Source organism: Lissotriton helveticus, chromosome 4_1 (genome assembly GCF_964261635.1).
Source record: "Lissotriton helveticus chromosome 4_1, aLisHel1.1, whole genome shotgun sequence".
NCBI lineage: Eukaryota > Metazoa > Chordata > Amphibia > Caudata > Salamandridae > Lissotriton > Lissotriton helveticus.
In genome coordinates this window covers 1,457,393,360-1,457,408,999 of record NC_136063.1, presented here as the reverse complement: position 1 = coordinate 1,457,408,999, position 15,640 = coordinate 1,457,393,360, and the positions used below count along the sequence as shown (strand labels likewise).

General features: G+C 44.6%; 1 protein-coding gene across 1 annotated transcript in view; it reads left to right on the top strand.

Annotated features, from left to right (window-relative positions):
• The window catches only part of LOC144827554 (uncharacterized), a 324,901-nt gene that overhangs the window by 184,195 nt on the left and 125,066 nt on the right, over positions 1-15,640 (top strand). The window contains exon 4 of the mRNA XM_078685816.1: positions 6,240-6,488. Within this exon, the coding sequence (XP_078541942.1) occupies positions 6,240-6,488 (249 nt within the window). The remainder of the gene's footprint in view (positions 1-6,239; positions 6,489-15,640) is intronic.

Here is a 15,640-nt window from a genome sequence, read left to right as displayed (position 1 = left end):
TGGTCCGCTTTCAGTTTAAGTTAACGTGCTTATTTAATTTTTTATTTTACTGGAGGACACTTTCACATTAGCAGCTGCGCTTATTTATTTTAGTAATTAATAGCTCGGGCCGCTTTCACGTTAGCGGCCACACTGCACAGCGTTTCTAAATAAATTATTTTGGTTTTGCTTTGTGTGAAAGCACACCATATGTGCTTTCACTTTAATATTGTCCGTGCCCCTTTGTTTAGACGCTTCTCACTAACCTGAATATGGTGAGCAGTGTCTAAAGAAAGGGGCGCGGCCAACATTAAAGGGCTCTCGCATTTGCGAGAATTTGAGCTATTGGCATAAAAAATAACAATGCCTTTTACATATGTGTTGGGTTTAAAACACATAAATAAAAGGCATTGTCATTTGCAATGCCAATCGCTTAAACACTTGCAAAAGCGAGATCTATTGCATTGAAAATGCTTTTTTATTTTGGGGAATATTTTTCCCCAGATGACTAGTGGCCTTTCTGTTCCCTGGGGGGCAGATTTTGAGTAAACACCCTCAATTCACTCCCCTGGGGCAGAACGTCTGATGCACCTGTTCTGTGGTGAGAGCACGGCGTAATGCCTGGGTTAGGACACCCCTGCACTCTGGTGCCAAAAAAGGGGTGTGGGGGCAGCTCATACTGGCATCAGGTCAAATTCCCATGCCAAAATAGGTACATCAGTCCTTGTGACCCCCTCGTGGGCGTGTTGAGAGTGTTTACCCACAATTTGCCCCCAGGGGGACAAAAAGGCCACCTGGTCTCCAGGGGAAAAATATGTCCAAACAGTAACAAATAAACTAGTGGTGGCAGCTCACCCACTTATCGCACCACGCTCTCACTCCAAAACAGGTGTATCAGTCTTTCTGCTCCTTGGGGTGGATTGAGGGTGTTTACCCAAAATCTGCCCCAAGGGGGACAGAAAGGCCACTAGACACCAGGGATTTCAAGATGGCGCAAAAACAAACACAAGGCTAGGGAGACCTACGTGAGCATTAAGACAATACTCCTACTCCAGAATGGGCATTAGAGTCTTTTTTCCCCTCTAGGGATAAAGCATCCCCATACCAACGACAAGAGGCAACATTTTTATTATTTTGGATTTTTTTCACTTACAGGTATCAGAGCGGGGCTAAGTCTTAATATTGTCCTGCTTCTAGGCTGAATGTGTGCGCGTTTTGCGCTCCGGTCAACTGCCATCTGGTGAAACCTACCAAACCCAGGCATTTTAGAAAACCAGACACTTTGTGCAGTCTAAGATGGTGTGCCTTGTGAGACTCCCAAGACATTTCATTACCCAAAATGCTGTGCAAATCTAAAACGTTGACTAAAATCACACATTCTCCTTGCATTTCTGTAATGTAAACTTCCGGAAACCGCAGGAATCCACAATATTCCTACTACTCAGCATTTCTCCACTTGTCCCAATAAAAATGCTACCCCACTTGTGTGGCTGGGCCTAGCGCCTTTGATGAAAAAAAGGCCCCGAAACGCAATGTGGAGAAATTGGCAACAGGGATAGCTCTGGTGTTTGGGCTCGGGTTCTGCAGCCACCTGGGGAAACCTACCAAACCCAGACATTTCTGAAAACTAGACATCCAAGGTTATCCAGGGTGCTGTGTCTTGCGTGGATCCCACAACATTTTATTACCCATAATGCCATGCAAATCTCAAACTTTCACTAAAATCACACGTTTTTCTTGCATTTCTGTAATGTAAACTTCTGGAAACCACAGGGATGCACACAATTGCTCCCAACATCATTCCCCCATTTGTTCTGATAAAAATGGTATCCAACTTTTATGTCTGGGCATAGTGGCTCCAACGGGCACACATTAAGCCTAGGTCAATGAGAGTCGCCCTGCGGGACTCCCATTGACCCTGGTTTGATGCATGCCTATCGAGGATCCAAATTCCACAGCTACCCACATTGCAAAAAAAAAGGTCAGTTTTCAGAGGAAAAAGGTGATGAGTTCATAGTGCATTTTAGGGCCTTTGCTGTCACGTGCCGAAGGCCTTCCCACACAGGTGAGCCATCTTTTATATCGGGAGTCCTGGGGGAAGCTAGGTGGTAGAAAATACTTGGCTCTCCACAGATTCTGGTACTTTCCATCAAAGAGCTGTGAGGAGAATGTGTATTTTAGTTAAGGTTTGAAGTTTGCAGGGGCTTCTGGGTAAAAAACCTACTGTGAGCCACCCAAGCCTCCTCACTCTGGATTCCCAGGGTATGTAGTTTAAAAAAATGTACAGGTTTACTATGTTTATCTAGGTGCCGGATGAGCTACAGAACACAATTCACCGCTGCCCACATTGCAAAAAAAGTGTCAGTTCTCAGTGGAAAAAATGTGATGTGTCCATGTTAATTTTTTGGGGCATTTCCTCTTGCAGGCACTAGTCCTACCCACACATGTAGAAGTACCATTTCTATTGAGAGACTTGGGGGGGATACAGAATTATAGAACATTTGTTAATACTAATTGTTTTTCGGTCCATTTGTGCCTTCCAAATGTAAGCCAGTGTAGTGTGTAAAAAAGAAGACATTTTGAGAAATGCCCTCTGAATCACATGCTAGTATGGGTACAAACAATTCAAAGATGTACAAATAACCGCTGCTCTTAAATTCTGTATCTAGTGCCCAGTCAAGAAATACATATGTTTCCTTGACCCCCATTTGTACTCTATATTTTACCATATGAATTGCTCTATATTCAGTACACAATGAGAAACCATTAAGGTGCTGCTAACGTACAAACTCTATATATCCACACAATCAGAAAGGTCTAGTGGATATAATGGTATATTGCTTTTGTAAATTGTGCATGGCAACAAGAAATTGCAAGTGAATGTGTCACAAATGGAAGTTTTTTCCTACCATTTCCAGAAAGTTTTATTTGAACGGTTAGCTTCTTTGGGAAAACCTTGAGGGATCTATACGGATGACAACTTGCTGAATTCAGAATTTTGTCTACTTTTCAGAAATCAGCTTTTCGGACCCACCCATGGGCTTCATAGCGGTTCCTACCACAAACTGGAAATAGATCGAAAGCACAAACGTTTGCTTAAATGGACTACCTCTTTAAAAAATGCAAAACTGTGGTAAAAAAATGTTTTGGGGATTTAGCTTTATGTTCCTGAAAGCTGAAAAACTGTTGATTTTAGAACAGCAAACCTTTCATTAATGCAATTTTTAGGGGGGAAACATACACTTTTTTGTGGAGCAATTTTTTCCTGTGTTCCCAAAAAACCCCAAATTTAGCTGTATTTCGGCTTTTTTCTCAACACCCATCCAGGAGAATCCACAAACCCTGAGTGCCTTTGGGATCCCCTGGAAGATGGAAAGAAGGACATGATTTTGGTATGGATACCTTATATGAAAAAAAGGTTACGGAGGCCTCAGAGCGAAATACCCCAAATCGCCACAAAGGGGCTTAGCATTCTATGGAGAAAATGCCTAGCAGCGAAAGGGTTAATGGACACATATATTACCTCTAAAAAGAATAACTAATTTTCACCATGAAGCTTTAAGTGACTCCATTAATTAAAACATTTACTTGCTCCAAAACAGCCTTTATATTTGGTGATTAACCAATTACACACATTTATATTTCTTTCAGGTATCAGGCACCCTGGTGAGAAGGCATGTTTCTTCTTAGTTCTCTAGCCCACTCTCTCTGTTACAAAGCACAGGAGCCCCCCTCCATCCTCTGTTAGTGGCCACTGGAACCCAGTTATGTCAGCCTAACTATGAAAAAGAAAGCTGGGGTGCATTTTCCTTGCTAGCATTAGGACCCAAGTCACATTGCCGCTCACCCAACGGGTCCCAAGCAACAGAGGAGTCTAAATGTGTTTTTCTTTTTTTACGTAAAGCATCTGAAAGCCTGCTTTGGTTCTCTGACCTTTAAGTGATGGCCCTGTTGAGTGAGCAGAGTAGACTGTCTGCTTTGCAGAGCTGTAGATATCATTGTGCTGCAGCTGCATTAGAGGTCCAGGGCATACGTGCTGTACCAGAGTTTCTTGCAGTCTTGGAGGAGTGGCCTAAGAAAGGGTAAAAGTGAAGCAGAGGAGACAGCGTGATTTGGACATCAGAGAGATGATTGGGAAAAGGCTGATGACAGATGGGAGGGAAAGGGATTGATTGAGATGGAAGGCAATGTTGTTAACAAAGGTCACAGGCTACAGGAAGGCAGTAGCTATCATTTGTGAAGCAGATGAAGGGACACTTGTGCCCAGGGGTCTACTGCATCACAATTGTGAATGTTTTACTATACAAAGTGGGCATAGGGGCTTATTTTTCCTTTCTAACATTTGGGCTGATGGCGCCCTCGTAGCACAAAAGGCGAGCAACAAGCTGTAGCTCATTTTTTTTTCTTTTTCAGAAAGAGATCGATTTTGTTTTGACATTGAAATGATGGTCAGATATGGCGGGGAAGGAGCAAAGGAAAATGAGATAGCCTGCTGCTCAGGGCTAAAGCCATTATTAGCGCAGCAGGTGGAGTTGCATTGGGGCCCACAGCACCCCAATTATAGGGAGGAGTGTTTTTGGTCAATTCTGTTTTTATTTGAAGGTGTTTCTTTTTTATAAGCCCCACATTTAGTGTAGATTACGAGCTACATAAAAGCACTCCTGAAATGATCTCCAGCAGCTACAATCGTTGCTCCCCCCTCTCACTCCCAAATCGTTGCCATATAGTGTTGGAAAGGGGCCAAACATCAAAACATTATGCTTAGGAGGGCTCAGAGCAAAAAAAGTTTGAAGACCTCTGATATTGGGTAAGAATATGTGTATGTAGCTGAGTGAGGAGGAAAGGGGAGCCAATAGAGACGGTTCAACAGTTTAGGAGTGGGTATATGGCATAAAAAGAATTCCCTCCAGTTCGAAAAACGTTTTACAATGAACATTTCCTGAATTTGCGTAGCTTAGAATAAAGTTAGTTGTATCATTAGAGTTTTATTTTACAGGTTGAGTGTTGGATACAACAATAGACCCTTGTTGGTGGTGACTGGGAAAGAAGAGAATTGTGGCATATGGAGTTTGCTGACATTTTCATAATTTCAGTTTACTTGGGACCTTTAACATCTTCTTGGAGTGGAGACTCGATTGTCAGAGTGCTGCCTCGAGTTCAAAGTGCTGTAATTATTGCCATTATTATTGATTGCCAATGCCAGGGTAGGAGCCAGGGGACCCAGTTGGCGCGGGCTGGCTTCAAGGAAGGATGGTTTGATGCACCCTCATGAATGATCAGATTACTAAAATCATATTCAGACCAGCTGCAGTGCCAGCGTGCCCTCTGTAACTTATAACAGCAGTCTGTCTCCAGGCAGTGCCCTTCCATTTCTGGTGCTTTTCAGCAGTTTTAAGTTCTTCTTAGACTTTCTTGTTGCTCAAATGGATGCAATTTCTGCTATTTATATGTAACCCTTGTCTTCCTTGCTGGATTTTGCTTGCTATAAAGTGTCACTCATAGTCGTTGAAATGTCACTCATAATTACACTGAAATTATGAAAATGTCACTCACAGCAATCTGAAACCTTGGCAGCTATGCTCTTAATAAAATGTATGAACTCCCTCTCAATGAATGTTTGTAGTGTGTCCCTATTTGTTCGTCTTTAGAAGTGCATTGTGGTTTTATGAGAAGTTTACGAAAAATGTTCATGCTTATATATTTTTTTTTATGAATACTGACCACAAGTTTTAGTGGATGTACTTTTTTATTAAAAAACAATTATTTTGAGAAATTAAATAACACCAGCTAATGTGTAATGTATTTGCTTCAAACACACCAAATGAAATGGGAAGAAGGGTTGCAGATAATCTAAGCACTGCTAATCGCTCAGGGTGGCATTGTAACCTATCAGTTTCATGCACTGTACTCCTTTAGAAAGAGACCCACCTTATGCAGATCAGAACTGACCCTGCTTCTGATGGGAACAGTCCTCCTTGAACTGCCAGCCCCCCCTCCCCCCCCTCCCCCCAAGGAACACACGCAGCCCCTGACCAATGTTGGCCTTTTTAGGCCTTGTCAGTGAGGTATGGCTTGGATCTAGTGGCAAAGCGAGCAAGTGACCACTTCTGGGTATACCCTTGGCCGCTTACGTCATTACATCAAACAGTTTGCCGCCAGCAGCTCTTCTTGCTAGGTGATTGCACTCTAATTTTGTATAAACGTTTGTTGATGTGTAAGGTGCAACTTTTCTTAGTGTTTCTTTACTTTTCTCCCTTTAGTACTGAACTGAAAGATCATATGGCCACGCATCACAATTCTACTTCCTTCATGTGCTCCCTTTGCGGTCAGACTTTCAAATGCAGACGCCAACTGAACAAGCATCACAAGCGTGACCACCCGATACAAAATATCTTCAAGAGGAAAAGGCGGAGGAAAAGTCAGAGCCATGGTCATGGTCACCAAGACATCACAGCGACAGTTACATCCAGAAAAGGCTTAAAAGACTATGCTTGCAGTGACTGCAGCAGGTACGTACTGTGCACTACAATACAGGGCATGGAAAAATACATATTTATTTTTGTTAAACTGGAGCACACTTGCCAACATTTGGAAACTCCGAATGGTAATACAGGATTAATATACATGTTAGTTTTTTTTATATACCTCACTAACATACACTAAAAGATTGAGATTATTGTTAAATTGAAATCTGAAAAATCATTCAACTTGGAAAAAAGAACCCAAAAAGCTAGTATAACTCCCAAAAATATGAAGAGTTCATAGCTCTAAAAAAGGCGGGCATTCATGCTATGAACATATCATAAAGCAATCAGTAAAAGTAACTAAAAATTGTGGTCATGTTTATTCATATATGCATTTCTCACCTCTAGCATTTTATTTATAGATAGATTTCTGGTGAACGGTTTGGATGGTGTATGCATTCTTGAATCTTTGACTTACTGATTCTGTGAATCACGATTTTGGTCAGGACTGTACATTTCAGTTATTTTGGATCTACGTTACTCTTCTGACTGCTAAGTGTTTTGTGGATTTGACCATAAGGAATAATATATTATCTTGCATCAGTCCACCTAAAAAAGCTGTTATGTAATAATTATTTTAAAATAATGTAATTCTTCTAAATATTGAGACATAAGAATGGTGTCCCAGCCTCCCCCAAAAACCCAAAGCTAAGTCAAATTGTTTAGGTAAGAGGACTTGGCAAGGACTCTGACACTGTTCCCTGCAAGCTGCCATGTTCCTGACAACATCCTGCCACTGTGATGACATCCTTCAGTGGGATAGGCAGGACCTAAGTCGTGCATGCTTGTCAGGTTCTTGATGGAGCAAAATATACACAGCAATGGAGGAATCAGCAAAGAAGCCGATGGCAGTACCCAGTTCAAAAATGAACCTGCCAGATTCTGTAACAACTAACACCCGGGAAAGAGCCCAAACAGTGAGGATCGGCTAGAAGGGCAAGGCCTAGCCCCGAGTGTGACTCAGAGGAGGCCCAGGCAGCGCGTGTGAATACTGACATTGCAGGAAGTGGTACAAAAGGGGGTGGTGATGGACGGAGCATCTGAACCAATCAAACACTCACACCCAGTCAACAGATCTGGGTTTAATCCATCACGTTCTTTAGCCCACTCTGCCACCCCAGTTCAGACATGGCCATATGCAAATCAGTCTGACCCTGGTCCTCATGGGAACAGTCCAGCCCGAACTGCCAAGCCATGCCTTCCCTGGACCGGAAACAAGCTTCAGAGGACCGGTTTCTGGCATTTCAGCCGTCTTCAGCCCGGCTTGCTTGAATCCAGTGGCAAAGTGAGCAAGGGACTCACGTCTGAGCATACCCTGCCAACTTATGGCGAACAAAATGGTACAAAAGGGGGTGGTGATGGACGGAGCATCTGAACCAATCAAAAACTCACACCCAGTCAACAGATCTGGGTTTAATCCATCACCGTTCTTTAGCCCACTCTGCCACCCCAGTTCAGGCATGGCCATATGCAAATCAGTGTGACCCTGTGCCTCATGGGAACAGTCCAGCCCGAACTGCCAAGCCATGCCTTCCCTGGACCGGAAACAAGCTTCCGAGGACCGGTTTCTGGCATTTCAGCCGTCTTCAGCCCAGCTTGCTTGAATCCAGTGGCAAAGTGAGCAAGGGACTCACGTCTGAGCATACCCTGCCAACTTATGGCGAACAAAGTGGTACAAAAGGGGGTGGTGATGGATGGAGCATCTGAACCAATCAAACACTCACACCCAGTCAACAGATATGGGTTTAATCCATCACCGTTCTTTAGCCCACTCTGCCACCCCAGTTCAGACATGGATTCAACCCAGATCTGTTGACTGGGTGTGAGTGTTTGATTGGATCAGATGCTCCGTCCATCACCACCCCCTTTTGTACTGCTTTGTCCCCATAAGTTGGCAGGGTATGCTCAGACGTTGAGTCCCTTGCTCACTTTGCCACTGGATTCAAGCAAGGCTGGCTGAAGATGGCTGGAATGCCAGAAACACGTCCTAGGAAGCTTGAATCCGGTCCAGGGAAGGCATGGCTTGGCAGTTAAGGCTGGACTGCTCCCATGAGGCACAGGTTCAGACTGATTTGCATATGGCCATGCCTGAACTGGGGTGGCAGAGTGGGCTAAAGAACGGTGATGGATTCAACCCAGATCTGTTGACTGGGTGTGAGTGTTTGATTGGATCAGATGCTCCGTCCATCACCACCCCCTTTTGTACTGCTTTGTCGCCATAAGTTGGCAGGGTATGCTCAGACGTTGAGTCCCTTGCTCACTTTGCCACTGGATTCAAGCAAGCCTGGCTGAAGACGGCTGGAATGCCAGAAACCGGTCCTAGGAAGCTTGATTCCGGTCCAGGGAAGGCATGGCTTGGCAGTTCGGGCTGGACTGCTCCCATGAGGCACAGGGTCAGACTGATTTGCATATGGCCATGCCTGAACTGGGGTGGCCGAGTGGGCTAAGGAACGGTGATGGATTCAACCCAGATCTGTTGACTGAGTGTGAGTGTTTGATTGGATCAGATGCTCCGTCCATCACCACCCCCTTTTCTACTGCTTTGTCGCCATAAGTTGGCAGGGTATGCTCAGACATTGAGTCCCTTGCTAACTTTGCCACTGGATTCAAGCAAGCCTGGCCGAAGACGGCTGGAATGCCAGAAACCGGTCCTAGGAAGCTTGATTCCGGTCCAGGGAAGGCATGGCTTGGCAGTTCGGGCTGGACTGTTCCCATGAGGCACAGGGTCAGACTGATTTGCATATGGCCATGCCTGAACTGGGGTGGCAGAGTGGGCTAAAGAACGGTGATGGATTCAACCCAGATCTGTTGACTGGGTGTGAGTGTTTGATTGGATCAGATGCTCCGTCCATCACCACCCCCTTTTGTACTGCTTTGTCGCCATAAGTTGGCAGGGTATGCTCAGACGTTGAGTCCCTTGCTCACTTTGCCACTGGATTCAAGCAAGCCTGGCTGAAGACGGCTGGAATGCCAGAAACCGGTCCTAGGAAGCTTGATTCCGGTCCAGGGAAGGCATGGCTTGGCAGTTCGGGCTGGACTGCTCCCATGAGGCACAGGGTCAGACTGATTTGCATATGGCCATGCCTGAACTGGGGTGGCAGAGTGGGCTAAAGAACGGTGATGGATTCAACCCAGATCTGTTGACTGGGTGTGAGTGTTTGATTGGAACAGATGCTCCGTCCATCACCACCCCCTTTTGTATTGCAGGAAGTGGGCACTGACTCCTTTAGCTGGGCTGACACTGTGTGACACCACTAGAGCCTTGCAGAAAGGCAAGTGTCCTCTGTGGTTTGGAACTGGTGGTGCAACATAATCAAGAGGGCATAGTAAGAATGGAGGCTACAGGACTCTATCTGCTGGGTATTCATGGCTGTCCTTGGGCAGAGTGGAGGCTTAGCTCTAGCTGCGATCTGAGATCGCTGCAAAAGGATTATCCACCCCTCCATATGCTCTAGATCTGGTGCCCTTTTTGAGTAACACTCCCGCAGTGACTGCACTTAGTATGGATAATTTGAACTTTATAGGAGTTGGTGCTGAGCTCATACTCTGCCCCCCCCCACCACACCCCACCTGCCCAATCACATACTAGAGACGCAATTATGTGGCTGACAAGATAACCTGACAGGATTTCGAGAGACCTGCGGCAATTATCAGGTAACATGGATGGCGTCAACAAGGCGATGAAGGAACATGCACCTTTGGGGGTGCCCAGTTCTAGGGGGAGGCAATTCAACAATGCCCCTGCAGCGCCATTATCAGCTTGCGGTACATCTTGGAGGACCCCTAAATGCTGCGCTCCTCATGTCTATGTCTGTTGTTAAAGGGTGAGAGCATATCCTGAGAGACGAGAAAGCCCTAGTCAATAAGTCTAATCCCTTGTGCATTGAAATAAACCAGAGAAGAATATTTCCATTTTCCATTTTTTTCAATAGTTACTTTAAACTCTGTGTAAAATTGTATTTTAAACACTTGAAGCCTATCTAGTTCCATTATCAAACCTTTCACTTTTTGTCACCTGTGGGAAACATTATTATCAGAATTGATTCCACTAACCTCTTTACTCTTTCCACTTGGACCGCCTCATCCCCACAGTAAGCTAGAAATATATGCTTCCCTTGGTGTTTGAACTTAGGAAATGAGTGAGCTGCTACTCCATGCAGGTTTGAGCCTCATGACTCTAAGCTTGCATTTTAATGTACATCATAAAAAGCCTAGAATGTTCACAGATATACATTTATTTTCAAAATTGCTGGTGATAGACCCCACCCCATCATGTTTGCTGTGTGCAGAGCCAGTTATTTTTATGTCGTAATATAAACTGCCCATACCAAAGCACATTTTATGATAATGTGTAAGATATTTTATTTAAACTGTTTAGTTGTGTCCAGAGTAGTAAAAGGATTTGTGTGTGTTGTGGTATTCATGTAGCGTGAACTTTTCCTCTGACCAGGCAACGTGGAAAATACATACCGCAGGCTAAAGACAATTGGACATCAGAGCCAAAAAAGCTTACTTCCTATCCCATATCACTCAAGCCAATAACTTGACTAAAGAGCTATTCTGAATCTAAAAAGAGGTGACTTCCTTTAAGTTCTCTCCTACCTTTCTCCCACCCTCCACTGAAACTTGCCAACATTTTCACTAATCAAATCGCTAACCTAAGAGAATGTATCTCTACCACAGCCTACCTGCTCAATGACACACAACAAAAGGCCCCAATTATCCTTCCAGACTTTATTCTGGCATCGGAAGCTGAGGCAGAAGGCTAATTTGGTCATTCAAAAAATCCTCCCCATGCTGGGATATCTGCAGTGCTAAAGTGATCAATCTAGGTCTTCCAGCTTACTACCCCTTACCACTAGTCACACGAATACCCCAATCACTAGTGGTACCATCCCTCAACTTGTGAAAAACACCATTGTCACACCTCTCCTCAAAAAGCCGTCCACATATCCTGTGAACCTTGCCAACTACAGGTCCATCTGTGGCTTGCCTAGTGTTGCCAAGGCCTTGGAAACAGCTGTCTTCCGGCAACTCTCCTCGCATATTGAAAACAGCAGCCTCCTTCATGACTTCCATTCAACTTCATACCCTGAAGAGGAACTGAAACCACATTAGAAAACATCAGAGAAGAGATCCTCAAATCTAGGGATAATCGATGTCCTTGTGCCCTGATACTGTTTGACGGTGACATTCCATATCATTGCCATCTTAACCATTCTGGATATGTTAGAACAATTCTCAGGCATTAGATACACTGCACTTACCTAGTTCACTTCCTTCCTCTCAAATCTATCCCACCAGGTCAAACTTCCATCCTTCATAGACCACCTTCATCACCTCTGGGGTCAGCGGGCCACCATGTTTGCGATTACTTTTTAATAAAGGATTTTTATTTTTTTTAATGCAGCCCGTTTTCCTTAGAGGAAACCGGGATGCGTTTAAAAAAAAAATGAAACTTTCCAGTTTAATTTTTTGGGAGTAGGCAGTGATTTATGGGAACACTGCCTGCCCCTTAGAATATGTTTTGGGACGCCTTCCCATTTGCAAATGGGTTACCACCACTTTTTAAATGTTGGTAAAGAATTACTGTTTTGCAACTGGAATTCGGTCACAAAACAATAATACATACCATACTGATTCGGTATTTGAAAGGGAGACCAAAACATGCACCATTCAAATACCAAATCCCAAATGCAAATTGCGATGCAACTCGCATTTTGTACATCCGAAAGAGCATTTTTCTGTTTGCATTCTACACAACTTTGAGAATCGTGTTGTTTGCCACTGGAAAAATGCTTCATACATCTGGCCTATTGATTCTTATGAGGTTAGTTATCACATGTTTGCTGACGACACTCAACTTCACATTAAGCTTGATGGCATGTCCTGCAACCAACCAAAAGTATGCCTCTGCTTTTCTCATATTCTTCACTGGATACAGCAAAAGTGGCTCTCCCTCGGTGGTGACAAAGCCATATATTCTCATCATGGGAGACCCAAACCTTACTGCTTAGCTTTCACCTGGCCCAAGTCTCTTGGCCATCCTCCACAACCCTTTTCCACCGCTCACAACCTGGGTGTTCTGTTTGACACTGACCCTTTCTTTACTCCTCCGATTAACACTGTCACAAAGTCTGCCTTCCATCACCTACACAGCTGCAACGGGTCCACTCCCTCCTACACTTGCCACAAAAAATTACCATTGTCCTTACTGTTGTGATCACCGGCCTGGATTACAGCAACAGCCTTTACATCAACCTGCCCAGCAAAGCTATTGCAAACTCCAAAGGGCTTAAACTCATTTAAATTGTACCTCTGCCATCACATCACGCCCACCTTTATAGACCTCCACTAGTTGTCAATGTGGGAAAGAGCACACATCAAAGTGCTTTGCCTCATCCATAAAGTCTTGCATCGAGGACCTGCCCACTTCATCAGCAAATTTGTCACATACCAACCCATCTGAGGTGTAAGATCCATGACCCAAAACCTGCTCTTTTCACCGGTTCTGCCTCAAGAAGTTCAAAAGTTGATCACTTCACACCCTTTGCACATCCCTCTGGAGCTCCCTCCTGTCTCGCTTAAGGCTGGAAAATAACTTCTTCTAATTAAAAAAAAAAAAGTTAAACCAATTTTTTTCAGTAAAGCTTATCAGTTGCATTAACCATCACATTTAAATGGGGAGCGTGTCCAAGCCGGAGACCGAGATGGTCGCTCGGCTTTGAGGCTCCGTGCAACGACGTGGTCCACTTACAAAGTCCCTGCCTCCTGCAGTGTCCCTACCTTTCCAAGCTACCCTTTAGAAACACCTTCCTTCCCCCCACTCACTAGAGTCATTGGCAGTGAAAAAGGGGTGCACATCGTGTCTCAACTCTACAAGTCATGCGCAGCGATTATGCCACTTAATGAGGGCAGGGCACGTAAAGCCTGGGATGAGGACCTTGGCGGTCCGATTTCAGACGAACAATGGGATGCCTACTGTATGGTCACTGATAGGATCTCCCTCAACAGTAGACACAAACTGCTGCACTTTAAGTGTTTGCGTAGGATGTACATTACCCCGGCCAGGCTACATAGAATTGACCCAGCTAGGACGCATCACTGCACCAGGTGCCACTCCCCAAATGCTGACTTCGTACACTTGGCTTGGAACATATTGGGTGGACATACATGGGAAAATTAGTGAAATGGTTCAGGTGCCAATGTCCCAGTTGCCCGAGATAGCATTGCTGGGATACGTTATACAGTTCCCTTTGGCCGTGCGCAGGTTTGTTGCTATTAGTTTTCTCCTGGCCAAACGGGAGGTGGTGATCCACTGGGGTGGCAGGACATCTCCCTCGGTGAAGGGTTGGCTGAAGAGTATGGCTTCTTGCTCTATGAACAGCGACCTTTATGCAGCAGCGCTCCCCCCCCCCCTCCTCCAGGCCCAAATATGTATAGGGGCCCTTCAGGGCATATTTACAAGCCCAGCAACTGACCCCCTCTGCACCAGCGGATTATGGAATTGTTCCAGTCGGAGTGGGCTAGATGGACACGCAGGGGTCCCTGCCCCCTTGGAGGTTGACGGCTCAGTAACTACAGCTAGGTTGTAAGCAGGCCTTATGTATGTTTTTTCTTTCACTATGGTTCTATATATGATTGAAATGTCTTATATGTTTTTATATGGGGGGTAGCTGGGGAACTTATGGTGGGGCGGAGCGTGAACATCACAATGCTTAAATAAATTAAAATAAAATAAAAACCCATCACATTTAAATCTCTAGAGACGTGTTCTGCCACAGCAAGTTTATACTAAGGATTAATTCAAGCATTCAATCTTTCACTTTTGTATACTTTAGTGTGTCGCCCTAGGTGGAGCGGGTCTTCCCAGACATAGGTCCTGTGCACACTGTGTCAATGGAACCAAGCTATACATGGCTGATGAGCCCTAACTAGGGTGAAACTGGTCCTGGGTTGCTTGTGTTCTGGTTCAGGAAGGACCTGGTCTGGAGGTTTGGACAGGTTTGTTCCCATTGGAGCAGAGTCTAGACCGATTTGCAAGTGGCTGCGTACAAACTGAGGTGGTATGGTGTGCATAAAAATGATTTATTTATTTATTTATTTCAAAGGTTTTATATAGCGCTACTGGACCCGAGAGTATCAGAGCGCTTTACAAGGTAGGTGAAAACAAACAATGAAATAAACTAAAAATTAAGCGAGAACGAGTTACTAAATGATAGTGTAATCAGAATGTCTAATGGGGCAAAGAGAATAGAGATCGAAATTGAGATGGGAATGGATAGTGAAAGTTAGGAGAGAGAGGGGGGTGAAGAGAGGGGGAGTAAAAGTATGAGGGCATAGAGAGGGGGAGTAAAGAGGAGTGCATAATAGAGGAGAGGGGAGTGAACGTGTAAGGTGTCATTAACATAGATACCCAATACTTCGAACATGTACAGTGTCAGTAACATTAGATACCCCAATATTTGTTGAGAAGAAGTATTTTTAGTTCTTTTTTGAAGAGAGGGTAAGAGGGGTTGCAACAGATATCTTTTGGGAGAGAGTTCCAGATTGTGGGAGCGTTACCAGAGAACGCACGGGATTGGGTCTTTTGACATTTTAGTCTAGGTGGGATCAGGACAAGGGAGTTTGTGCTCCTCAGGGATCTAGAGCAACCTGCTTTGTGTAGTTTTGTTGCAAGGTAGGAAGGGGTGTTTTGGTGGAGAGCTTTGTGGGTGATGCAGGCAATCTTATAGGTGGATCTACCTTCTATTGGGAGCCACTTGAGATTTTTGAGGACGGGGGAGATGTGATCAAATTTTCTACAATCAGAGATTAGTCTAGCAGCAAGGCTGAGGACAGATTTAATTGGAGCAAGATGGATTTTAGGGGTGCCAGCCAAAGTGGCGTTGCCATAGTCAATCCTGGAAAGGAGTCATTAGTAGTGCCTGAGATTAATTAAAGCGCTTCATCCATCACTTTTGCATACTATAGTGTGTCACCCTAAGTGGGACAAGTATTCTCAGACATGAGTCCAGTGCACACTGTGTCACTGAAACTAAATTATACCTGTCTGATGAACCCTAACTAGGGTGAAATCGGTCCTGGGTTGCTTGTGCTCCGGTTTAAAGGAGGACCTGGCTGGCTATTCAGGCTGG